The 27,467-nt window shown below is 43.3% G+C and overlaps 1 protein-coding gene across 1 annotated transcript in view; it reads right to left on the reverse strand.

The window, feature by feature from the left end:
• The window catches only part of AFF1 (ALF transcription elongation factor 1), a 67,290-nt gene that overhangs the window by 5,205 nt on the left and 34,618 nt on the right, over positions 1 to 27,467 (reverse strand). Inside the window, exons 4-20 of the mRNA XM_066547994.1 lie at positions 19,261 to 19,305; positions 18,166 to 18,252; positions 17,532 to 17,568; positions 17,108 to 17,159; positions 12,932 to 12,986; positions 12,766 to 12,803; positions 11,212 to 11,368; positions 9,042 to 9,911; positions 7,354 to 7,451; positions 5,269 to 5,509; positions 4,380 to 4,471; positions 3,728 to 3,791; positions 2,802 to 2,938; positions 2,497 to 2,568; positions 1,786 to 1,879; positions 1,640 to 1,683; positions 608 to 852 (exon numbers count right to left, since the gene is read on the reverse strand). Coding sequence (XP_066404091.1) covers positions 608 to 852; positions 1,640 to 1,683; positions 1,786 to 1,879; positions 2,497 to 2,568; positions 2,802 to 2,938; positions 3,728 to 3,791; positions 4,380 to 4,471; positions 5,269 to 5,509; positions 7,354 to 7,451; positions 9,042 to 9,911; positions 11,212 to 11,368; positions 12,766 to 12,803; positions 12,932 to 12,986; positions 17,108 to 17,159; positions 17,532 to 17,568; positions 18,166 to 18,252; positions 19,261 to 19,305 — 2,428 coding nt within the window. The remainder of the gene's footprint in view (positions 1 to 607; positions 853 to 1,639; positions 1,684 to 1,785; positions 1,880 to 2,496; positions 2,569 to 2,801; positions 2,939 to 3,727; positions 3,792 to 4,379; positions 4,472 to 5,268; positions 5,510 to 7,353; positions 7,452 to 9,041; positions 9,912 to 11,211; positions 11,369 to 12,765; positions 12,804 to 12,931; positions 12,987 to 17,107; positions 17,160 to 17,531; positions 17,569 to 18,165; positions 18,253 to 19,260; positions 19,306 to 27,467) is intronic.

Here is a 27,467-nt window from a genome sequence, read left to right on the forward strand (position 1 = left end):
TGGCTTTTGTGTATTCACCACTGCTTGAACCAAATGACAATACAACATTTTTAACAACAAAACTGTAAAATAGAAAAGTTGCAGCAATTCTAGGAATTGCTGCTGGCAAATACTGGGCACGTGCCCAGCAAGGACTCAAATTCAAGTGCTGCTCAGCTTCTCTGTTAGGCAGAAAAGCCAGCTTCGCCATTTTCCAAGACAAAATTACCTGGAAATTTAACAAAAACTAAAACACAAGGCTACAGGCCAAAATGATACTTTTAAACCCACTCAGAAAAGCTCAGTGCCCCAAAGAGAAAGACAGAAAAAACCCAAACCCTTTATGGTTCTTGTGTTACCACCAAGCAAGTTGGCTGGTTTCCTGCACTTGACACCCTCATGCCTTAGCTCCTGGACATTTGAGGATGCCAAGAAAACCTTTTAATGGGAACACTCATCAATATATCACCATCAAGTATCTCTGCCAATATGCCCTGGCAGAGATATTCAACATATTTCACGCTTTGAACTTTAGGTATGGTTCTTGCTGCACTGAGTGTCAGGATTGAAGCAAATAGACACATAACCATGACACATGAGCCAGAAAAAACAAAGGGCAAAAACTTACCTTTATTCTTCCTGGCCAGTGCATCAGCCTTTTCCCAAATTTCATATGCATGGAGGATATAGGAGGTGATGTTGACATAGGAGGAGGTGACACTGGAGATATGACAGGAGACAGTGACAGTAGAGCCAGTGCTGTTGCCAACGCTGCTGTGGCCAACGCCGTTGCTATCATTTGATCCTGGCTGAGAACTCACAGATCCAGCAGGAGAGGGTATTGGAGAAAGAGGAGAAGGCAAGCCTGTGCTTCTGCAGCAGAAAAGAAACACCATCATAAACATTCAGCTTCAGAGCTAAACATCTTTCCACAAGGCTGCCTCATGCCAGGAGCTATCCGGTGTCACCCAGGCCTGCAGCATGGAGTGGACTGCTGAAAAGTGAGATGTGTTCAGCTACAGCACAAGCAATTGTACCTCGAGGGCAAGACCAAGTTTTTGGAAGTGATTTAGAAGGACTCTACTCAACAAGAGAAAATGTGGGACCAGACACTGAAAAGGGCCACCCATCCATCTTCCAAAATCTATACCTGCTTGTGAAAGTCTTCACCAGATTACCCAAGTGCTTTCCCTAATGCCTTCCAAATCAGGCACACTGAAGCTCCCCTCCTGAGGAGGCTGGAGCTTTTGGCAGCTCCTTAGAGCAGCCAGGTCAGCCTACACACATTTATTTATAGACCCAGGGCAGATAAATGTGGTCAGCCGGCCGCTGTCCAGACACAGCCTGGCTCAGCACACCCCCACCACTTCAACCAACCTAATTTTAGTCACTGGTATGGCAGGGCTTCCACCACTGCTCTCAAGAGAACACTCACTTCTCAATGAACTATCCTGTGCAAGGTGGGCAAAAAAATGTAACTGGAATCAGCACCACTGTCAAAGTCCAAACAACCATCTCTCCACCACAAATTTTGAAAGATAAAAAAAAAAATCTTCCATTTCCTCTCTGCCACATGAAATGACCACAGAAAACAGAAAAGCTCCTGCTCCTTGTCATTGAAACACAAAAAAACACATGACAACAAATTTTTAAATCTTACCTTGCAACACCCGGAGAAGGTGCTTGTATTACTCTGAAATTACTCTGCAGCAAGGAATAAAAGTCTAGTTAGTTTTGGATTGTTCAGCTGACATCAGTAACAACCACAGCCATCCAGCTGGCAGCTTAGTGATACCCGTGCCCTACCTTGAAGTGGTCATTCAGGAGTCTGGAATACCTCATTGCAGTGTCCTTTTTGTAACCAAACATTGCCATGTGCAGAATGGACTGGCAGCGCATGCTGTGGACAGAAACACACCTGAGTGTCAGTGTTTGTGCCCAGCCCTCATCAGCCTTGAGGGATGGAGGCAGGCACACCTCAGCTCTACTGCAAGATCAGGAAAGCTCAAAATTTCTCCTCCTTCTGATCATGATCAAAAAAGACTTTGTGAAAAAAAAATCACAAAGGAAATAAAGAAACTCCAGGAAGGGCCTTCTCTGGTCTTTCATACAAACAGGTGCCCAGGCTCTCAAAGGTGCCAAAGGCTGAGTAAGTCCCCATCCAGAAGTACCTCATCCATGTTCAGCTACAGTTTCACTTACACAGCTCAAACATGGACAGCCAAATCACATTCTTTCACCTTAGGTGAAAGCCCTTATGTGCTCTCAAGTTACCAGAAGATCAAATTTTGAAGTCTGTGCCTTCTCCATGTGGTCCCTTGTGATCTCCCAGCTTACTTTAGAGATGTTTCAATTCATTCTGGTTTTTATACTGTTTTTTTTTCTGTTCCTTTATATTGTTTTTTTTTCCTTGCATAACTCTAACTCCCATTTAACTCATCCTTCCCCCCTGGAAGCAATGGACCTTTCCCTCAGTTCCAAAGCAGTGCACAACGGAACAGAAGCGCAGTTACTCACCGTAACACTGCAAAGATTTTTCCGTGTGAAGAGACTGAGGAGTCTGCAAATGGTTTCAAAGTCATGATGAATCTAGGGAAACAGAATAAAAGGACCTTGTCAGCCACCAGAGCACTCCGAAGCCCCACAGTTTATGAAAAAACAGTGCATGCCATTTTCTTTAAACCAGTTGGAAAGTGAGGAAACCTGCCCCAAGTCCTTAGTCCTGGGACAAGAAAATTTGTAAGGTCTTGAGCAGAGGACTGTGTGTCAAAATGCCCTCCCCTCCAAACATGCCAAACTGTCACCCTCTGAAAGCCACTTACTTGATGAGAACTATGGTGTCACTGAGTATGCTGTAAGCTGATTTTGGTTCCAGCACATCCGATTCCAAGGCAATCCCATATTCAATGAATAAAAGGGCAGCTTCCAAGTACTGAAAGGCCTTTCCAGTCTTGTCAGTCTATTGGGAAGAAAATTCTCACTTTTTTACTAAGACCAAACACACTTCTCTCAAGTATACTTGAACTCTCTTTTCTTCCTAGTTAGGCAGGATTTGAAGAAAGAAAAAGATTTCAGTCTGACCTCTGGGTGAAAATTAAAGGGTTGTCAGCAGAACACTTAACGTGATCCCAGTCTTCAGCTTTGTGGGCTCCATTTGTCTCTCTTTGCTCAATGGCTTCCTTGAGTAATTTATTATCTTTGCTTTTTTTTAGATATTGTTGTCTGATCTTGGAAGTTTGCCTCGCAGAGGATTTCCCACTGCAGCATTCCCTCACTTCATTTTCACAGGTAAACAGAAAGTAGCAAATGGACATTATCTGACTGAGAAAATTATCTGCCATAATTAGTAAAGCAATATGTTCCCTTGTGCACACTGTTAAACTGCACAGAGCAGAGAAAATCAGATCTGCCAAGGCCACTTCCAAGTCTCAGTCACCAGCAAATCAATGACTGCCTGACTTTTCAAACTGTCTTAAAACTAACTGTTCCATCTGTTTTCCAAGGAAGCTTTTATGGCTCTTAGCAAAGCCCTTGACAATGCCAGTTCTGAATCCCATTTTCTAGATGTGTTTGCATGCCAGAGAAACATCTGACTATCTGGCAAATAAAGACAGCCTCCCAACACATGACTGACCCACTCCATGTATGGAGTATGGAAGTCCTGGTAGCCAGTGAGCCTCACTCCCACCCACACAGGTACCAGGGAGCAGGAGCTGGTCAGCATTCCCAGCACAAGGTCAAGACTTACCATTGCATCAGCTTTGTGCTTCAGCCTCTGGGCCTGTTCAATGTAGTATTCCTTTGACTGTTGCCTAAATTGGGGACAGAGAGGAAAAACACATGAAAAAGGATAGGATAAATATCAGTTTTACTATCTTATCTAGAGGATGCTATGGGTTGATTGATTTCTTAAAAAATATATGTTGGAATAATATTGAAAATTTACATTTGGAAATAAAAAAATACCAAAGGTAGGGCTTCCATGGGAACAAGTTAAATTCCTCATTTCCATGGAAAGACAGTAGCTATATCATCTATCACTCCTCAAGTACAGACCCATAAATAAATTTTAATTTAAACAAAGTAAATTTGGCAGCAACCACACACTTATCTGAGACCAAAACTTGTATTCAAGTTACTTGCTTACAAGAGGAAAGGTCCCTAATTTCCAGAGCAGCTTCCCTCAAACCAAAACTGTTGTAAAACTTTGCTTGCTTGTAAACCTTTACTTTGTCATGGGTGGCATGAGAAGGCATTACAGGGCAGATCTCACACATCTCTCCCCTCTCTTTCCTCCCAAAGAAGTGCTCAGGAAAAAGCAGAACCCAGAGCGGTCTCATGGCCAGCCCTGCCTCATGCCTTCAGAAAGTAAAGATGAGGGGTGTCAAACAAAAACTTACTTTTCAAACTTGAGCAGAGGTCTCCTTGGCTTAGAGGTACCATTTGGCATAGAAGGCACTGGGAAAGGCTTTGTGACATCACCTACAGATCCCTGGAAAAGGATAGAGATAAAGCTTGTTAGAGAAATATGCCTAAACCAATTCCAAACCCTGGCTTTCCTAAATTTCAAGTGAAAATGTTTATCTGTCCCAAGCATAGTCTATTCTCCAGGCTCTCTTCCCCTTGCTTCTCACCTGACTGCTTGTCACGCCTAACACCATTCAAACTTCTCCCAAGCTCAGAGAAATTCAGCAGCAGGTTTCCTTGCACAATGACGAAGAGGGCAGTGAGGCTGCAAGCAGCACAGTTCTCATGTCCTCTAGCCAAGGCAGAATGATAAGATCTATTCACACTTATTTCCACCTTAACCACACAATTGCTGATTCCCCATTACTAACTACATGGAAAAGGAAAAAGCAAGCAGTTAGAGCCAGCTAATAGTGTCCACAGTCTGGCTTAACACACACAGAGCAACATCCCAGACCACACGCCCAAGCCTCCAGTAAACAGCCACGTAACCAAATTTTGTAACCCAGAAATGCAAATAATCAGCTGCAAGGATCATGAACCATTTTGTAAACAAGCTATAAAAGCTTACACCTGGGTTGTAGTCAATGCCACAGGTTGCTTGTTTTCTTATTGTTAAGCAATCCTCTCTTTCTTTTTGTAAGCACACTTATTTTCACACCAATACCATCAGTGTTGTATAAGCAGTTGCCTGCAGTCTGAAATGGTAATTAGGATAAACATGACTGTCATGCCTTTGGAGCTTACAGAGTATGTTTCTTAAGAGAATCACATATCACCCATGTTGGGGGGAACATCCCACCACTTATCCTGGATACCTACTTTGATGCCCTTGGACAGTTCCGTATGATTTCCCTCCACTTTCCTGCGCTTGGCAAACGAGGGATCCTTGTGGTTGCTCTTGTTCTTGGCAGGGTTATCAATGGCAGGCAGCTCATCAGTCTCATTTCTGGGTCTCTTTTGGGTCATCTTGGCTGACTTTGGGGCAGGTTGTGCAGCAGACATGGATGGCAGTGGTGGGAGCACATCTTTCTTCTGGCTTTCACATGAAGCTTTTGATGCTCTGGAAATGGGAAGCAAATTCATGAATACGGTGTACATACAATGTAGGGATTTTTAACAAACTTAGTTACATCGTGTGCCAATTCTGTTTAAACTCTTCTGGAAGTGGGAGATGACTTGTTAATACAAAGAATTCAACAAAAGTGAAACAAAACTTTAGGGGCTTCATTGTGCTTTAGACAGCAAATGTTCACCTACCACCAACATACAAGCAAGCTGCTTTACAAGTAGGAATAAGTCTCAGAACTTGTCCTTGGAGCTAACACTTGTAACCAGAACATCAGGACATCATTGTAAAAAAAGCATGCCTCCAATCCAGTGCCTTTTCACTCAGTGAGGGAGGTGATTACAGTGACTAAAATCCCTGGGACAAATCACCCAACAAGGCAAATGAACTGCAGCCTTGCCTGCCTCTCCCCCTTTTGGTAGATAGTATTTTCTGTGGTAAGAGATACTCACCCTGACACTTGATCGTGTATGTGCTTTGATAATATTAAGCTGATTCCTCCTTTAAGGCTTGCTAGATCAACTAGACAACACTCACAAAGTTGAGAGAGACTTAATATGCTATGCTTTTAAATGGCAGAGATTACCACATTTAGTAACATTAGATTTCTGATCATCTGAAGTTAGGATGAGCAGCCCTAAGTAGCACCAAATAGTTCTAAATTTCGTTTCACCACTGTTCATTTACATATTTTTATTCAGTTTCTCAAAGTTTCCAAGGAAACTCTGAGCAGGGAATCCCAGCTTGTGGACTGAAACATCAGAAGAGGAGGAAATGAAGTTTAACCAGTGAGGAGACTGAGGTGTGATGGTGCACATCCTGCCTCATTCTGCTGAGTGTGGGACAACCCTCTCCCCTCTTCCACCACACACTTTTCCCATGGTTTGGTCCCCACTCACATCACACATATGCTCTCAAGCTTCTCCACTTGGGCACAGCTGATGCTCCACAGAGCACAGAACCATCACCTGACCCACCCAAGTGCACTCTCTTCCCAAAAATGCATCCTATTCTTCCCAGTCCAAAAGCCAGAACATAACTAAAACAGGTGCTCATTTTCACTGAGAAAAAGAGAGGAATAAGCCCCAGAATTAAAGCTCTTGCATGACTACCACAGTTCAAATATCCCTTCACCCAACTAAATGGCAGTCCCAATTCCTCAGTGCTTGCAGAGTGCGTCGGTGTTTTCTCTTCAGAAAAGCAGTTTACTCCTATTGTCAGGACACAAACCTCAACACTACATACCAATCCAAGCCAACACCTCAAATTCAAGCCACAAGCAAGCAGGAATTGAATGCAGTAGCCCATGACTGAGGCATGAGTCTCCCCTCTCGGGAACACTGCCCAGTTGGAAACATGCTCTTGGAAGCAGTCACTGGAGCAAAGGGCTAGCCAGAATGCTGGCAGTGCTCTGCTATGCAAATGACAGGGCAAGCTCCAGCAGACCTACCAGAAGCACTGCAAATGCTACACTAGGAAAAAAAAGAGGAATTCTGGTCACAAAGGCCACCTGAAATTGCAGACAGTCAGGACTCAAAAGGCACATTGGTTTTGTCCACTGGGTCACTTAGGAAAACAAGGCAAAGACAAGAGGATGACTTTAGTGGAGAAGGGAAATGCTCACTGCCCTTACCCACCCACACCTACAGAGCTGCTTTCTGGACTGGTTGCTTCCAGGATGCAAAGGCAAATCTGCTGTAGATCAGGTTTCAGAAGGAAAATTGTGTTAGAAGCAAACTCATGAGTATAAGGATAGGAGATATAGTTCCTTGATCTTAGCTGTTTAGGAAAGATTTGGATTTATACATCCTTCTGCCATTCCACCACTGTATACTCACTTCAATTTACTGGAGTCTTTGTTAGCTGAAGACTGCAATAATTTGGGGTTTTTTTCAGATTTCATTTTCTTCCTATCAGTCTCCTCCTTCTCTCCCCTCTAATAGGAAGGAAAAAAAAAGGAAACATAAAATCACTTAGGTTTTCAAAGTTCACATAAAATACAGACCAACACAGCTAAGTTTGATTGAGTCTGGTTAAAAAAAAGAAGAAAAGATACCTTATTGAAACCAAAAAATTGCAGACCCACAGCACAGAAGATATAGATTGCAAGCTCACTGACAGGTAATCTAAAATTTTGCTTGGATAGATTAATTGCTTTGCAGTGGGAGGGGATGGGACTGCTAAACCTGTTGCTACTAACAATAATCAAAAGCAAGGCACTTTCATGTGAGATACTCCACACAGGTACTCCAGATGTGCAGAGGGTTTGGTTTTTATCACCAAGATGCTGATACAGGTGAAATTTTAAAGCACCAGTAACGTGGGGACCCCAGAGCTGATGCAGCACTGAAGGGGGGTGTCACCAGAGAGGAGCAGAGGGGCACAATCCCCTTCCTCAGCCTCCTGATCACACATCTTTGGATGCAGCCCAGGCATGTTTGGCTTTCTGGGCTGCAAGCACACACTGCTGGGTTGTGTCCAGCCTCCCATCCAGCGGAGCCTCCCACTCCTTCTCCGCCAGCGTGCTCCCAGTGAGTTCTCCTCCCAGCCGGTCCTCATGCCTGGGACACAGCCAGCTTTGTGCCACTCACAGGGGTGTGCTGTGACACAGAGTCTGTCTGGCAGGGTGCTCAGGACAAGGCTCCAGCACTGAGATCACATCCCTGCACTGTGTTCCAGGTTACCTGACCCAGCTGGGTGCTGTGAGACCTGAGTCCCCGAGGGTACTGATGCACTGACAGAGCTGACAGTGAGGCCCTCAGGGGGTTTCCCTGCAGTCAGGCACTGAGATTGCAAGAGAAGACATGTCTAACCTCAAATAGCTCCTCTCCTCTGTCTCTTAGACAGACTGACTGCCTGTTTCCCTTTGTCCCATTGCTCTGCAAGAGCAGAAATTTCTGAGCTCTCTCAAGTTTCTTCATGATTTTCCTGCTCTTCTCAATTCTCCCTCACAACTACAGGAAATTCATAAAATGGCAAAAGTAAATTAAACCCAAACCAAGATTACCCAGTCACCTGCTCTGTGAGGACCAATAAGGGACACAGGGACTGAAATACCCAAAGGGAATACCCATTCCCCACAGGGTCTGCAGCCAACTCTTTGTGCAGCTGACCCAGCTGGCTGGAGGTATATTCATAGTCTCCTTTGGAAGTCAGCTTTTCAAAAAACACTTGTGAGCAACAATCACCTCAGTTAAATAAAGGGCTGTCTTGTAATTCAAGGGAAAGCCACTGTTACAACTGGTTTTATTGTCTGAGAAAACCAAGATTTCAGGAAAACAGAGCAAAAATATATTCTAAAATACTAAAAGGTGTTAGACAGCTTACAGGGCTTTTCATTTGCTCAGGAAGGGATTTGTGACCAACAAGAAACATCTGCAGACAGTTTTGATTCCCATTCCCCTTGATAATAGCTTTACAGAAGGATAATGGCTCTACTTCCAACCTATGAAGTGGGAAGTCCACATAGGCCTTTCAAACATCACATCAGTCCTTGTACAAACCCAGCTCCCACTCCATCTCTCACCTTCTTTGCAAGGGACTCCTCAGGAGTGTCCGTGGCTTTCCTCTTCAAGTCCTGCTTCCTCACATCAGGAAGGTCCTTGGTCTCTGCTTTCCTCTGGTGCCTGTTTTTCCTGGAGGGCTGAGGGACTTTTTCCAGGTGACAGAGATCTATTTTCACCACGAGGTGCTCACGGCTTGGGGGATCCCTCACTGGTGAGAGCAACTTCTCCCCGAGAGGCAAGGGCAATTTCTCCTGGTGCAAATCCTGAGGCCTGTGCCTGCTGGTCCTGATTGGGGCTGTGCCCTGAGGAAGGGGACTGAGAGCATCACATGCCTGGGCATCTCCCATGAGCCTGGGCTCCAAGAAAGGTTTGGCCTTGGCCTGGTGGGAGCCCTTGTCCTTTTTTTTCTCAGAGGGCTCTTGAAGTCCTGGTTTCAGGTCTTTTCTGTCATTGGATTTTGTCTTCACTGTTTTTTTGACTTTTGGCTTGTCCCTGAAAGACTGGTCTGTGAGCTCCAAAGGACCAGGCTCACTCTCCACCTTCAGGCCCCTCCTGGGCCCCTCGTGCACCAGGGGCTTGCTGGGCCCTTTGATCCCCACGGTCTGCCTGGGCGAGGGCTCCTGGGCGCGCGCAGGAGCCTTCTGGCAGCTGCCTTTGGTCGGAAGAGGAGCCTCCTGAGGAGCTCTGGCCACTGGGCTCTTGTGAGGAGGCTCCCTCAGCTCAGTGTGCTGCTGGCAGGAATTGCTGCTGCTGCCCTGCTGCTGCCCCTTGCCCTCCTCACGCCCATCGCCTCGGGCAGTGTCACTGGGGCTCTCTGCTGGCACTGCTGCTGGGTTCACCTTGGTCAGCCAGTTGTCCAGCTGCCACTTATTAGAAGTTGGTGGCTCAGGCTGTAGACAAAAAGAGAAAGGGAGGATTCAAAGCTGATGCCTTTATGGGCTGTTTCCATCCTAGCACAGCTTACCAGAGCCCTAAGACTGTCGCCTAGAGGCCTCAAAGTGTTTGCTTTTGCATGTGAAGAACTAACTATAAACAAACAGGCCATGTGCACTAACTTACTCCAGAGTATCATGGATGAACAGTTGGCTGAATAAAAAAAAGGACAGAAAGGTCAATGGCAAGTAGCTAGGACTTCATCAGTATTTTCAGGACAAACCAGGCAGAATTTTGTAAAAGATGAGAAGTATAACATCTTCCTTCAAAGACACCATATCGCAGTGGGCAAAGTCTGTAACTCAGCTGCTGGAGGGCAAAAAGTATTAGAGTGAGATGGAAAGATAGGCAGTCTCAAAGCTTGTTTTTGACTTCTCCCTGTTCATGCACTTCTAAGGTGAAAAGAAAGAGAGCTACAGCTGAGGGGAGGAAAAATAAATTACAAGGGGCTGTGTAAGAGGACCTCAAACTGCCAGTGGATTGTTTTGCATCAGCTCTGGTCTGCAGACACATGCAGCCATGTACTTCCCAGTCACCTGAGAATGCTTTGCAAGCTGGAAGAACTGTTTAAAAGCATGAGCACTTCTATAGCAGATTTTTTTTAAAAATGCATGGTCTCATAATTATGAAAGTTTAAGGCACCAAGTTCTGTTTGTCTGCTTTTCCCAATAAAAGCCTCAGAAATGCCAGTGCAGCAGTATCCAAGCCAAATTCAACAGCAGCAAGACTAAGCATATTCCAGCCCTTTCTGGAGGTCTGATCCCTTCAGCTGCAGCCTGGGAGAAGCTGAATCTGTCACTCAGACACAGGAGCTGCAGGGAGGCAGCAGCTCCTCTTAAATTATCAGGAAACTGCTCTCACCCTGACACTGCCCATAAAGGCACCCAGAAATCCTGCACAGGAAGAGGTGGGCCCCAAACAGCCCAGCTGTGCTTTCCCTCTGTGCCTCCTCTTGTCTCCCCAGTGAAGGCACTGATTCCTCCAGGACAGCTGGACAACTGTGCCAAAGGACACGGGGGATGCAATGCCCAACAAAGGCTGGGCATCCGAAAGCCTAATTATGTTGGTAGTAAGGGTAACTAAGGTTGACAAACTCTAGAATGGAAGCCAAGGGCAAGAAAAGTTGAGTGATGCAGCAAAGATGTCAAGGGGACACCTGCTCAATAAGAGTGTTGCAGGTCCCCTGCCCTGAGTGCCTTTGGCAGCAGAGTGAGGCACAGGGCTGTGGGAGCCCCTCTGCCTCCCCTTTGCATTCACCTCAGGCGCCGGTGCTCTCGGGCGGTCGCTCGTGTCACTGTCACTCGAGGGGCTCTCTGTCTCCGAGTCTGAGGAGCTCTCTGAGTCACTGGTGCTCCCTGACTCCGAGCTGCTGGAATGTGCTGATGCCACACTCTTGGGCTGGGACTGTAAGGAACTGCAAGGCCACCATGAGATAAAATTAGAAAGCAGTATGGCTGAAGGTTACTCACTTATTATATTGACAGTTTTATTCAAAAACAAAAACTGAAACCCCATTATTTTGGCACTGAGATGAGAAGGCAGAGAAATACATTAGCATACTCAAAAAATAAAGCACCAGAATACAAAATTGCTGGAAATAATAAAACTTTCAACTCCAACCCAGTCAAATATGTAGCAGGATGCCACTACCACAATGAGGAGCTGCATTTTGCCAACCAAAGTTTAAAAAATACTGAAACTGCCCAGTGCTTCTCTGAAAAACCCAACTCTCAAAATGAAAAACTTCCAATAAAAGTGAATGAGGCAGGAACATATACTTCAGGATGGTTTCTGTTTTTTCTGTTCTCCCTCTTAAGTTTTCACTTCATCTGTGTTACTTGGTCATGCTGCTGTAAGCACTTCATTAATAGCCACATCAGGCAGGAGCATTTCTTGCAACACCCTGCTCTAACAAAAAGTGTTTTCTCCACACTGACAATGGAGTGGATAGAATCAAGGAAGAGCTCTCCCTTTTATGCACAGTGTTTTTCTTTTTGAAATGGGCTTACAAAATTAAAATGTAGATATTTTATTTTTTCTACTTTGGTTTTCCACATCAGTATCAATGCATTTGTATGAGTTGGAGGCAAACTCCTTGCTGATCCAAGACTGATATCATGAGAACACTCCCATTTTAAGAGTGTGCAGAGACACAGATCATGCCAATCATGCCATTGGTGTGTTCTGCAAGTCTGACTAGGTAGCCCACTCTTGTGCTTGAAGAATATACACATCAAGCCCAAAAAAATCTATGTCAGTGCTCTCATACAGGAAAAATTTTGAGCTTTTCCATCTTTCTTCCTCAAATGCGTACGGCTCTTCAGTCTACCTTGAATATTGCCTCTGACTAACAATACATGGCAAGAACTGCTTACAATCAGCTTCCTTATCAGGAGGAGCTGAAACAGCCTCAATGAGTCTTCCTAACCCTTTCCTGTTCTTTACCCACTTGGCTGTTTTGGGCTTCCTTCTGAGCTAAAACTGGACTCACATCTCACCCATGGCCACTACAGCTGAAAATCCCATTAGCTGCAGTGTGATCTACAGACACACTGGTGGAGGGGAGGAGGAGAAGAGAAAGGAGCAGTTGAGGAAATACAGTTCTGGTTCATAGGCAAGATCCAGGATACCTGGATAACTCATTTCTAATGGGAGCTTTCTGGAAAACCCCACACAACTAAAGCTGATTTTCAAGAGCAGCCAGAAACCAAAGAGAAACCAGGAACCCTTACCCTCCTAGCCCACATATAAAAAGCAGTTTTGTTTTTCTCCTTATGTGGTCTAGCTAGTAGTTTGGGAACAAACCTGTACCTTGGAGGAGCAACTGAAGAAGGTGACTTTTCAACAACCTGTTTTGTTCACAAAGACAAAGAGGAGAGGGGGAGGAAAGGTTAGCTCAGAACTCAGAACAATGCAACAAGTGGTGATGTTTAAAGGGAAGTCTGTGTGCCTAGTGTATAAAACAGCTAAAACCGACTTGATCGTCACCACTCTCTTCACTATCACTGAGCTGCAGGTCGTCCTGGAGCATTCTGAAAGACAACCAGAAGATAAATATCAGCCAAGGCAGACACATTTTGAAGCAGCAGGCAGTGATAAAGATTTGGTTTGTACTTGCCAAAGCAAAACAACCTCCCCCACCTTTTCTGAACATTTGGCATGCTCAATCTACTAAACCCTATCATGACTTGAAATTAATGGTTAAAATGTTTTACTACTTTTTTTTTTTTTTTTTTTTTTTTTTTTACTGGTACAGTAAGAGACTCTCATGCTGTCAGCCTGCACTGGGTCCCCAAGGGACAGAAAGCATCAGAAGTACCAGAAGATGTGCAAGTTCACACACTCTGCTCTCAGGGACTGCAAATTTTTCTTCTGTCCCAGGGGTTCTCATTTTGCTGCTCAAGTCTCCTATCACACATGTGTAAGTCAATGCCAAGGTCAAGCCTATCTCCCATCTCTTCTCTACTCAAGGAACTCCATTCTCCTGCACATTTCAGCAGTATACTGTCAAGCAGTTCAGGTACTCAGAGCAGTTTACAAGTGGACAGGCACGAGCTCTGTTTCACTGTTGCTAGAGAAGAGAGCAGGCTGCCCACAAACATTTCCAAAAGCATCATTTAGTCCTGTGGCTGCAGGTGGTAACTACTGTTTGCAATTTTTAATTAAAATGCTGGAAGGGAAGGAGAGGGACCCAAAGCTCTCTCCCAGATTGTAATCTCCCTCTCTGGCAATTGTGCAGGCATCCCAAAGGAGTTGAAAAATAGGCAGGTAAAACCTGGCTATTCAAAAGTATAGTTATTCAAATCTTGAAACTACCTGGCAATTGACTCCTCAACCCAGATGATTATTCAAGTGTCCTTTGAAAAATGGGATCAAAAGCTTGGGAGCTGAGACAGAGATTTTAATTTTAATCAATCAGGACAAAACTCAACTCTGCTTATTTCAACCTCATTTCAAACCAAGGGCTTTCTCTGAGAAATTTTTTTGTGGCCAAAAAAGAAAAATAGGACTCTGACCCCTCATGACAACATGTTTTATAGCAAGAAAACAACTATAAATGATCCCCAGTGAACCACATCACCCTGGAAAAAGGGGGAGAAATTAGGAAAAAGTCGGTGCTTTCTTTGTTCATTTTGACTACCATTCCCCTGTGATCTACCCTCCACTGCCTCATTTCCTCACACACCTTCTCGCTGGAAATCACCTCTTGCCTCTTCATTTAGAGTAAACACTGAAGGGAAGCACTATGAGACACCACCTTGGAAAAGGAGAGCTCCAAATTTCCTACAGAAGGCAAACAGCCTGCAGCAACCCTGCACGAGCCAGCTCTGCTGTGGGCCAGAGCCTGAGCTCACTGCCAGACAGATGAGGCACAGAAATGAAAAAAGAACAGTGACAGCACAGGCACTCTCCACACTTCTGGGCAGCTTGGCTAAGGATCTACTGGTATCTCAATGAATCCTTTTTATTTTCTTTTACAACTCCTAAGGGGAAGGAGTCCTTCAAAGATGGTAGTGAAGAAACTTTCAGGGATGGTAAAACATACTGAAAGGTTTTAAGTTTGGTTTTGGGGTGTTGTTTGTTTTTTTTGATTTTGTTCTGTTTCGTTCTGCTTTAAAAATTGTGGACTAAAGACTTATTTCATTTAGAGGTGAGAGGATAATCACAGAATCATAGAATGGTTTGGGTTGGAAGAGACCTTAGAGATCATTTAGTTTCGAAACCCTGCTGTGGACAGGTTCATGCAAAGACGCTACCTAGATCTCTTTAAATCTGATTTAACTGTTTGTAATAAAAAGGACTACCTTTTCCACCTGAGCTGCTGGTAAATAAAATATATCAACATAAAAGAGCACTGCAACTACTTATGCCCTATTTGGGATCAAGGAAGAACACTAAAACTTCAAGTCATACTTCTGCAATGGTAGACAAAGCCAATTTCCACAAAAGATTTTGACAAATTGTTAAGTAGCCTAGTTAAAGAAAATAAATCTGCCTTAATAATTTTAATGCTCCAGTTAGCTCAGGAATAATAGATGCCAAGGTTTCATTTGCAGGACCTGTTCATTTGCAGCTTATGTACACACCATTAATCTCCCTAAAGCTATTTAAAAAGAGTTCTTTTAGTGAGTGAAGTGGCACTAAAATTATTATCACTTGCCAAACAACCTCACAGAAAGCACAGGCTGGTCCCTCTCTGCTAGCCAGGTTAAAGATGCATCACCAAGAATGAGCTGGTATGTCTCCTTTTCAAAGAAGGGCTGCTTCCATTCCAGCACTGCCAGGTGCAAACTTCAGGGCTGCATTCAAGAATGAAATCCATCTGGGAAATCCCTGCACACTCTGAAAAGCTGAATGCTTAATTTGGGCACACAGATGCCCTGGGATTTCATCTTCTAATTAACAAGCACAATCACTGTTTGTTTTCAGCCAGCTACACTTTGCAACACAAGCCACTCCAGGCAGCTGAATTTTCAGACAGTCACGTGTGCTTTGAACCGCACAGAGAGCCAGGCTTGTTGTGCCAGAGAAAACAAACACAGAAAAGAAGGGATGTATCACTTCAAGGGAAAGATGCAGAAGAAATCCTCAGGCAAACTTCACTCAGACACAAACCCAGGCCATCCTGTTCCTCCTGCCTGTTCCACAGGCTCACACATCCCTTGCAGATGATCACTGGCTCTGAAGTGCCCAGCAAGGACACTGAGCAGAGAGGGGCTCACAGCTAAGGACAGAGCTCCATACTGTGCCAAATTTACAATTCTGGCCCCATGGGCTAAGGAAGGAGTCTCTTCCAATTCTTGTCTGCAGGAAAAGTCTCTTCTCTCTCTCTGCTGCCTCAAAAACTGACTAAAGGGCTAAAGGGATTTTTACAAGCAGCTGTGAACTGAAATAATGATGATGGTCATAGGATAGCTGGGGAGGAAGGCACAGCCTGGAGCAGTTGGAACTGCTAGTTTTAGTAGTGCAATGAAAATTTTCAGACATCATTGAGGAGGAACAAACTGGGGTAGATGAAAGTGAAGCAAAATAAGGAAGAAATTAAAGGAGTACTGCTCAGCAAGATACTATCCCATGCTCCCAGTGAGTGAGAGCTCCTCTGCATTATGCTAGAACAGTAGGAAAAGGGATGTTTAACAGACCCTACAGAGCTTAAGTGAAAAATTCTACAATCTCAGCCAAGATGGAGACATGGTTTTGCTTTTACTTGTGACTAGCCCAGTTTTGTTTAGTTTTTAATTAAATGATTTGTGATAAGGAAAAGGCAAACAAGTGGAGTAAGTGTTGTAGTCTGTAGTTTGAAGCCTTCCATGGAAAAACATAACATGGAGTAACAAGATCTTTATGTATCATATGAACTGACAGACATTTAAATTTAATGGTTCAGCAAGTGCCTTGCACATGGACCCCTGAGCATTCCAGACATGGAAAGATTTCTGTTTGTTACTGAGGGCTCAGAACCTAGCAATGCTGTATTTGGCCAAGTAAATCCTGAAAGATTAATGTCAGCCCACACAAAACTGCTTTCAAGCAACTTCTGTAATTAACCTAATTAACAGATAATCACTTTCACCTACAAGGACAGCACCAAGTTATTTTATCTACCTTTTTTTTTTTGCTTTAAAATTTCAGCCCTGTTTTTTATACTTCTTGTAGATGTAGCTTTGATAGCCCTCCCAGGCTTCAAAAGAATATCCAGGACCAATCACATTCAGTTTGGGCCTTTTGTAATTTATGTCAGTTGGATGCATTATTGTAGGCTGAAGAGCACAAAATGGTGATGTTAAATAGCCACAGATAAAAACAACAAAATACCTTTAATCTGGTACATTAATAATAATTGGGATTTTTCTTCACTTTTGTTTTGGTTTTAACAGTCATTTTAATCATGACAAGTACATTGGCATCATCAGGTTAAGAGTTGGACTGGGTGATCTTAAAGGTCTTTTCCAACCTAAATGATTCTATCATTCCATCATGAAACAATAATATTTCTGTTGGTAAAAAATCCCTGCATTGGAAGTTTTCTTAGAAAAATCAGACTGATAAAACGTTAATCTTCAGAAACATCAAGTAACCCAAAATTTAGTTCTTTCCTTTAGGTCTTTAATTAACTGCACAGTAGAGATGTGGGCAGGGTCTGGTTACTTACGATGTTCTTGGCTGAGAACCTGGCAACGTTTCTGAAGGTGCTCCATACTGCTCTGGAAATCAAAAATGAACTGGTTGGGTTTATTTGCTTCCTTTGTAGCCTATTTTATCCTATGTTCTCTGAGCACCAGATTAGACTCATCACTTTCTTCTAGAACATAATTGTCATCAGATTATTCATCCTTCCAAATGAGATTTCCTAATGAAATACCATTTGTCCTCTGATGAACAGCTGCCTTAATGTCTAGGTAATGAATGTACACAATCTCTTATGCCATTTCTAAATTCATCGCTGTTTAACACAGCACAGGAAATCACGCCTCTTCATCAATGCCAATCAATTGACATGTCATGTATAACACACAACACACAAAACTATCTGTCAATAAACATATTGTGTGTATTTCCTTTGGCTATCTACTTACTCTGATCCTTTGCTACAGATCCTCCAGGTTGCAATTCCTAGGAAAAAAAGGACAAAGTGCAAATTGAGAATAAAATAAATGAGCTCTCTTGTAAGAGTTATGTACCGACGATTTGTTTTCCGTGTGTTACTTTACTGTAATAAACATTTCATAATAAAGTAGCTTGTCAAAGTGTCCAATAGTCTAAGCTGGCCTGACATAGCTTAGCATGGACAGAAATGATAACGTGCTACTATCACCAAAAACTGGCTGTTGGCACATTAGGGGTATATGGATTCTTGAAGAAATATTTTTAAAATTTCATAAGATCTGCCAAGCACATCTGTTTAACACAGTCAGCAAATATTTCTGTTGACAAAAAGATAAAATACATTTTGTGCTTCAGCAGAGATACTTAAAATGTCTCACAAAAGTAGTTGTATATGAAGACCACAGTTACAACAAATGTCTAAGTTGCTGAAGCAATTTTTATTCACTCCCATTGTGCTTTAATTTATCTGACTACTTCTGAAGGTAATACCCCCTAACAGCCCTTATTTATAGAAGGGGGAAAAAATTGGATGGAAACACATGCAAGAGCCAGAAAGCTCTCTTCTAGTTTATCAAAAGAACTGGCAGAAAGAGGGTGTCTTACCTTTGTTGGGAATGGAAATTTGGAAGGCTCTGCTTTAGTAGGTGTATTAAGAGCTGTCAGAGGAGGTGGCCAAGAGCGGGTCATTTCCTGGAAAGAGATTGAGAGGAGCAGCTATCAGGAGTTTTGCTGATAGGCACAGAGATTTGGATCTACCTCTTCATGCATTTGGGCACGTTTCCCCATGGTTGCTACAAAAATAGTGATATGCATTACTAGGCCAGAACACAGGATATGCATGGTGAAACACAAAAAGATGTCAGACTTTTAGGAGGAGTCCTTGTGCTGCAACCCCAACCAGCATGGAGTAGCCAGTGGGCACCTGTGTGCAGCTCCCCTCCAGCTCAAACACTGCCCCAACAGCAGCTTCTGGAGACCTATCGAGGCATCAGGATTTTGTAACCTCAAGCAACTGCACAGGAAGTGAATTGCAGAAACCAAACTGTTCCACCAGGACTTCAGCATCTCAGAACAGCATTTGACATCAAGGAAGCCTCTCCTCAGGATCAGCACCACTGGCTTGGGAATCCCAGGGCATTTTCACACTGTGCACAGGGAAGGGATTCAGCCACAGCCTGTGCTGCTCAGAGAGGCAGTTCTGACACAAGGTCAGACTTGCAGACTTGGCTTTACTCTGCATGAGCAGACTGGAATTACAGTGAGGGAGCAGCAGCCCAGCAGCAGTGCCATGCCCAGGCAGGTGAGAAGGACACAGGTGTGTTCCTGCTCAGAGCCACGCTGCTGGGGCTGGCAGCACAGACACGAGGCAGCTTCTCCAGAGCCTTTGGAGGAAGGGCACTTGGGATTGGCAAACCCCTGACTTGATGCAGGAGTAGCTCTGGCTGTCTCGGATGACTTGTCAGCCTTGAACTGCGCCAGACTGTATTACACTTATGTACTGACAGAGAGACTGATCTTACAACTCCAGCTGTATTCGAGGCTGACTCTTATCTCTACTTCTCCTCAGCACACCCCAAAACTAGTGACAGCTACATCTGCTGAGTGAACAGAAGCAGAGAGGTATCTTTTCCCCAGCCATTACCTTAAGGCATGCAAAATCTAAGCAAAGACAGAGATCTATTATTTAAGAGTACCTACCCTCAAAATTTCTTCAATGGACTGCACATCAATGGGGTTGGTTTGCTGTAAGAAAAAGAAAGAAGCAGCATGAATTTGCTTGGGTTTTTTACCAACTGACATGAGATAGGCACACACTCAGTGAACATTTGCTTACCAACAGCTCAATAAATTTCATGGAAGCCCATCAGTAATAAAATGCTAGTAAGGATTAAAATCCCCATCAGAAGGACAGTTAATAATGCACTTCTAAAATGCCTCATTTTCAAGTCCTGGGCAGAGGTGATTGCGGATTCCGCCAGGACACTCTGCCTGGAATGAGGTAAAATGACTCAAGCAATGCCACCAATGGCAAATGGTATTTGCAAAGCTACTGGTGGTAAATGGAAAAGGGGGCATCACAGGACTTTTGGTGTTGAATAAAGCTGAAACCAGTCTGACTCATCAATCCCAAAGTTAAACATACTGATAGTGAGATAAAGATGTGGTAGACCTGGTAAAGTACTTGATAAAGGAACAAACATTCTACTGATACTACCAATAACTTATCCAAAGCTGCTCAGCTGACACAGCTGGCCTGAAGAGATCTGACAGTCAATCACTTGATACTATAAAAGCCCAGTCCCAAATTTTAATGGCAGAGTCTTCTAATGTATCCCTTCTAGGAGGGTATGTGTGCTTCCACACACTGATGTGCTCCAGCCATGGGGAACACCACTTCCCTTCTACACATCACCTTCTCTACTAACAAGGCATGTGTTTTAAAAGTATCTGTCATTTACATGTCCTTTCCTAACTGATATCATTAAAGGAGGCTGAAACAGAAAACAACTAAAGAGCTGAGTAGTTGTAACAAGCAAAATGCACACCAGATCAGTTTCTTGTCTATAAACAAGAAATTCTATGGAAGCGTTCAGTCATCAGAGTAATTGCTGAAAGGGAAAGGCCAGGAAGAATTTATTCACATTTAAGAAAGTGGACAGTGAGCTACAATGCCCAACCAGAAGGATCTTCCCTAGAAAAGAGTAAAGAGCAATGCAGGCAAATACTTCAGTAAAGTCCAAAACTGTCATTCTTGGCCCTTTCACAGGAAGTCCACTCATCTGTTTCCCACATGCTGCACTATTTACACTGGAAGGAGAAAAGGAGATGAGGAATGCTTTTTCCTTGTAACCTCATTTGTCTGAGTCTACATAAAGCTCACATTGAAGCAGTGCTCATTTGACAAAGCCTTGAATTTCTTCAGACAATCACACAGGGAGAGCTGCTTCTGACCTTACACACCCAAACAAACGAAAGCCGAGGCATGGCCAGATTAGTCACACAAATGAAAGCAAGGCCTGCAGATGTGTCCCACAGCAGGCAGGAGGAGGGGACAGGGAGGGCAAACTGCAAGGAACTACCACATGGCAAGAGACTGCAATGCTTCATAACTCATGGTGCCAAAAAAGGCACCCCTTTTCCTCTTTTTATTCTCAGCAGGCTTAACCCAGTAGCTCAGCCTAGCTTACTTCTTAATTCAGTAAGTGGTGAACAGCAGACACATTCACTCGCATCCTCCTCCGCAAAATGCTTCAGAAACTCCTGAGAAATCCCATGATAACACCATAGAAATAAACTTCCCATGAAACTGGTAAGAAATTAAGATCCTGCCTGGACAAAGTATTTCAAAACTCTCTCTATAATGGATTGATTGCAACAAGCCAAAGCAGTTTACTTCACCCATTTCAGAAACTTAAGTTTTATGAGGTGACAAGTGATGACAGAGTGGAATGCAATTAACCTGAGAATAAGAGAATAACTGTAACAGCCAAACAACCCACATTCCCCTTCCTGGAGTTCTTTCTGATGAGCCTAAAAAGACTTTGACATTGATACAGGTTTACATACACAGAGTATTTATAGTTCAATTGTCAGGAGGATTTATCATAACCCCCAAGGGTTCAGTAACTGGTTCTTCACAGGTCCAGGGGCTCAGCAGAAACCACTTTCTTCCTCATGGCTCAAAATTTAAAGGAAAACAAACACACAACACTGAACAAGCACCACACAAGTCTGCATCGGCAGCATAAGGACCTCTGTCTTTGTTGGGTTTTTTAGGACACCATAATCAAATACACGGTGAAATGATTGCTCTAGAGATTTCAGTCTCAGATTATTTGGAACAAGCACAGGGTCAAAACCACACCAAAACTGGTCAGAGTGAGCTGACTGCATGTGGGTTGTGCTCTGAGGTAGGACTGTGACTGTCCCTGTCCCCCAAACCTGTGGGGCACACCCCCTTTCCCTCCATCCCAGCTCCAGGGACTGAGGACAATTCATCTTTTACAAAGCTATCCAGTGCCTGAAGCAGCTAGGCTTTTCTGCATCCTGAATATTTTCCCCCCTTTTGTTTGTTGGGCTTTTTTTCCTTCAAGTCACATTTTGGCTGTGTTTCAGCTTGTTAAACCACTAAACCACCATTAAACCACAATTACCACCCAGCAGCAAGGGTGGTAACTTGTCACTCCTTGTCAGCTGTAAGAGAAGGGTTCAGGGGAAAGGAGAAATACGATGCTGCTGCAGGAAGAGCTACAAAGCCATAAAGCCAAAGAAATCCCTGAAAGGAGCTCAGCTCCACTGAGGACTGTGGGTGTGGGAGACCAAATATTCCACATTGCTGTCTATCCCTGCTAGCTCTTTTACAGCCTTTCCTGGGAACACTGTAACGTGCAGACAGACAACTCCAGTTAAGCCTGGTGCATATTTGGTGTCTGACACTGACATCTGTACAATCCCCAGCTTGGATTTCCTTATGCCACATCCACACTCTTGCAGTTTGGGAATGACACAGGCCCCTCCAAACATCGCTTACAAAATATTTTGATGGCCGTGATCGAGCACAATCATGGGACATCCAGAATTTTTGGCTTGCTGGGTTTGGTATGCTGTTTTAGAACCAGTGTTCCCATCCAAACTGATGCTGTACTTGTATAACAGCTAGTTCCTGCAGGAATAATACTAATTTAATTACTAATATTATTAATAAGAATACTGATTTAAAAGTAAAAAAAGGAAAACAGCCCCTGAAGGATTCATTACTACTTTGATCATGAACTGAAAAGGACTTCAAGCTAAAATAATTTCAAGCATCTACACAAACGTAAGAAGCCCTAGAAGTTACTTGAGGAATTAGTCTGTTTTTACTACAACAGGCATGCAGAAATGCACAGGTGCACATACCCACAAAAGAAGAGAGGGAGCTCTTAATTTAGAAAACAATTTAAAATCTGCACAGGCACTCAATTCACACTGCATAGCAAGTGTGTGATGAAACTCTCAGAAATACTTCCATGTCCTCTCCTCATGAGCAATTCCAAAATCCACACACTGTCATGAACTCACGCCCTGAGCCTCGCTCTGCTCTGTTAGGGAATAAATAAGGAAATCATGATAATAAACTAAAAATCAAACCCAAACTAAACTGCCTAAGGAACCACCAGGCACACAAAAGAGATGCCCCACTGGCCGTGATACTTTCTGGGCCAGAGATACTAAAAAGAATAAGCAGTTGTTGTTTTGAGTTTTGGTTTTGTGGGGTTTTTTTGTAATGAAGATGGGGTTAGAGAGCTTCTAAGGTTATTTCTATTTTAAAAGATATTCCATTAAAAATTACAGCACACACTTTCATCCCACTCTGTCACATGTGCCAAGTGGAGCTGAAGGACCGTATGTATGCTCTCGTGTGTGGAAGAAGGGGGCTGAGGCTTTCTCCCTGGTCTTTAAATAGCTTGCCTCATCAGGAGGCTGTGCCAGAGGAGTTCCAAGCAAGATGTCAAAAAAATCACCTCTCAGAGAGAGTTGGGCGTGCTTTATTTCAGAAGCCACCGTGTGACACCGCTGAGATGTGTGGGCTCAGACAAGGCCAGGGGCAGTCAGAGCACACAGAGTGTGCAAGGACAGGGACAGGAGGTCTGGAGCAGGCATTAACTGGAACAGATACAGGCAGCCTCTCAGGCAAGCATTAAGGTGTTGCAGACCTTTCTGTTCCTTCTCATCTCAGTAATTTCCACCCCACTGCTTATCCCTGCTATTTGCAAGCCTCTGCTGTCACAGCCCATTTGGAGCTGCCTCCTGACATCCTGTGTACAAACAAGCCCCTTGTTTCTCCATCTCCATCTTAAGTGAAACTGGTGCTGCAGGTACCCAGGCAGTGTAGGAGAGGAACAGCTACAGCACGAGTGCATTCCTGGTATCTCCTCCTAATTAAAACTGAAATGTGTGTGTGTGCGTACAGCTCAAGCATTCCAGCTCTTTGCCTGATCTCAGACTGAGTTATTAGCACCAACAAAACCCAAGCAAGTGGTGCAGCAACAATGAGAAAAGCCAATTATGAGTTCCATGCCCTTCATTCTGCTGTCAGGTTTTCTTTGCTTCCTAATGAGAGCTTTGCCCCTGCAACTATCAGCAGAGAAGGTTGCCAGCTCTCAAAACCCAAACAAACAAACCAATCACATTTTCAGCTGCTTCCCATTTAATACTATGCTTTAATATATTTGAATAAGATTATCTAGTTTTAAATTTATTTTTTCATGTCAAGTGCACAGTCATTGCCACTTGAATGCAATGAAGACCACAAAACTGCATACTTCACTGCATGAAGGCTTAATTTGAAACCAACAGGCAGGACAAAAATCAGACTGAAACCTACCATCCTGTCCTCACTTCACCCATCTGTGCTCAGCCAGTCAGAGCAGGAGGAGATTTTGCACATTAGATGCCTTCTCCTCCTCGCACACAAGTCACGCTAGTGATAGCAAGCCAACTTACTCTCCAAAGCAACTTCCCACCTGTATTTTTGTGCAGTTAAAAATCCATCCTCTCTGTGCTACAGACAGATGCAAGATGGACACACACAGGGCATGTTTCCAAAATGCCCCAGCCAACAAGAGACAAGGCGTATTTTAACCAAGCCTCTACTAATCCTGATGGCGGATGCAATAATGTTCTGCCATGTATTGAAAGAGGCTGCCAAAGCTTGAAGATCAAACCATATTGTTGATTGACACAAATACATAAACATGAAAATTCATAAAGGCTTTCACACACCATCTTGAGGAACACCAGACACCAAGCAGATTCTCTGCCAAGGCCATTTAAGCGTTCCATATCACAGAACATAAGTCCTAGAACTATTTTCATTTTACAAATCTGTAACACCTCTTATATTGTACCAAATATTTGCTAGAAAATAATTGCTAAATAACCCATAACTAGAAAATAATAACTTATAAACCTTTATGAAGTAGGTATTTTAGATTATGAGAAAAAGACAAGGAAAACCTGTCATGCAATCAATGTATGCTTTGCTACCAGCAAATTTTCTGTTCCCTAGAAAGCACACATGTGCAACCTGGTATTTTCCCATGTGCACTAGCCCAGTCCATGGCCTTGTATCCCCTGAGCTATGGATCAGGGATATTTTAATTGCTTGTATGGATTGGAAACAACAGAAAATTACTTGGTTTTGAAGCACATCCTGGTGAAACTTAGTAACCACAACAGCTCCCTGAGGCATAAAACCACACTTTCACTTCCAGCCCAAAGATTCCATCAGCACCCAACTCTTCTAACAAAACACAACTTCCTCAGCTCTGGCATCAACAGCCACTTGGGTGAACCTGGGAAAACATCACTGCTGCAGCTGCTGTAACTAAGAAAAACCCTGCAAACCACTAGAGAAGTGACTACACAGGGGAAACAGGGATGAAAAGCTAACAAAACCATCAAACTTGTGTAAACTAAGAAAGATGCAGGCAGATAGTCAACACAAGATTTTCTTCTGATTTCTTTCATGTTAAGAAATTGTAGGGATTTGGGGTTTTGCTTGTTTCCTTTTTAAAGCTCATGCAAAAAGTATTAGTGCTTTTAAAAGCAAAAAGGTGGAGTTTGAGCTAAAGCTTACAAGTGTAAGTCTTCGCACTGTTGCCTGTGAGCTTTGGATTAAATCAATAACAAATCAGGCTAAAGTGTGTGCAAACACTTAAAAGCAAACTGTATTTTAGGGATGAGACCATCCCTTCCTTGACTTCACACCTCCCTCATATGCAAGTGTGGGAATACTTGCATATATTTAGGTTTTCCTTGGTGCTATTTTTCTATTAAGCTCAAAAACATTTCAGAAATATACAACAAAAAGGGACTTAAATTACTGTAATGAAACCTTTATAGACATAATTTGTTTAAAATCTCAAATCATATGGAGCTCAGTATGGACTTAATGACTGACTTCATAAACTATGGCTACAGATTTTAAAGGCCATTTTATTACAGGGAATATTGTCTGAGGTTTCATTACTACTGTAAAATAACATAGAGGTACTATTTGGCAGCAGAGTCCCTTTAACAGCAGCTTGAGCTGTTCCAGAAAATTCAGGAAGCTGCTGTCACAGAACAACAAATCTGTGAGAAGGGAAAGCAATTTTCTCAGCAGGTTGCCCAAGACTAGGATTAATTTTCACAGGAGAAATTACTGCAAGGCACATCATTTTTGGCACAGAGGAAGAAAGCTCACTCCATTTCAACAGAAACATGACAACCACAACAACAAAAAAAACCCCAAACATAAGGTAGAACACAAAAGGACAAAAAGACAAAATTAAACACAAATAAAATTGAAATAGCTGAAGTTTTACAAAAACCTTTTATCAGATTCTCTTTGTGGAAAGCAGTAACAAGGTAGCACCCACTCCAGCAGCTGTAAGGAATACATGTTGGGGGATGCACTTATTTGAGTTTTGTGCCAGCTTCAGGCAGCCAGATGGGTGGGTTAAGCTATGGACAATGAGCAGCAACAAGCAACATATCCTGGGTCTCCCCTCTCACCAACCTAGTTCTTCAACCTCACGGAGTGAGACTGGAATAATTCCAGCAAATCAAAGCAAAGCTGAAGTAGATCTGCTTGACATTGCTTCCAGTGCTAAGTTCCACTTGTGTAGTTCATGACAACCAAAACCTATTTATGCTTTTTGCTGTATGCACACTAAAACAATGCTGAGGCACTACAGACATGTACAGAAGGGATTCTGTCTTATCCAGCCAGATAAAGTCTTTGAAATTATACTATAAAAGCATTTGTTTTCTCATTTGTGTCTATGCTGCTTGCTTGACATCACAAGACTTCATTGTAGACTACAAATCCAATCTACCAGTCTCAGAGTCCACAGGAGCCTTCTAGAATAATTTCTCTGGGTTCTACTTCAGGTCCTCTGTGGGCACCAGGGTTTCACCAGCAGCTCTCCTGTAGCCAAGTTCCCTGTGTACAGTTCCACAAGCACACTTAACTCCTTTGAGTCCACAACTCTCTTTTCCAAAGCAACACCAAAGTTATTCCACTAGAAAAATGCCACACCACCTTCTCTTCTGCTTCTGCCCACACCTCAACTGAGCAGCCCAGCTCCAAGTGAAGAGAGCAGCTCCAGCCTGTCACTGCCCTCGTCCCAGGTTTGAAAATAAATCAAACCATTCCCACGAGCTTTCTTCAGCTGACACTGAATGATCCTGGCAATTTAAACATTTTACATCAAAATACTCAGCAAACAATGGTTGCACTGTCCTGTTCCTGCGTGGGTGCCTGCAGGAAATAAAACATTCTTTAAAGATTTTACACACTTTTCTAACCCCGAGATGGATTATTTTGCTCAATCTAAAAATAAATACTCGGGCCTCCTTGTGTTCAAACAGCGTAAGAAAAACAAATTGCTGTTTTGTCTTTCTTTGACTGAAGCAGCCAAGGGGGTTGTGTCCCGGGGGAACAGACTGTTGATATGTTTTAATGAAGGATTCGTTACAAATCCTGAGCTGCTGACAAAAATTTGTGCATCTCTTGTTAGCCTCCATCTAATAATAATAATATAACTGAAATCCAAGCAAAGTAAGCATGGAAGTTAAGTGCAGCATCACCTGTACATCGCCATGCAGACCAGGACTCCAGCCAAGGCTGATTCTCTCTCTAGTAAATTGCTCTGCATGAAGAGCCTCCACACAAGAGCACCTCTCCACTGCAATGACCATCTGTACAGTAGCTCTCAAAAGTCTAGTTCTGACCCCTTGATTCCACAAAACTTTCTTACCTACTGTCCCCTTAAGGTCTCTCCAGTAAATAATTTTTAATACTGCTTTATGTGAATCTGTAAGTATTGTGTCCATAAAAGGCCGAGGTTGTGCACCCTTGTTCCCTGCAGAATGAA

Source organism: Molothrus aeneus, chromosome 4 (genome assembly GCF_037042795.1).
Source record: "Molothrus aeneus isolate 106 chromosome 4, BPBGC_Maene_1.0, whole genome shotgun sequence".
NCBI lineage: Eukaryota > Metazoa > Chordata > Aves > Passeriformes > Icteridae > Molothrus > Molothrus aeneus.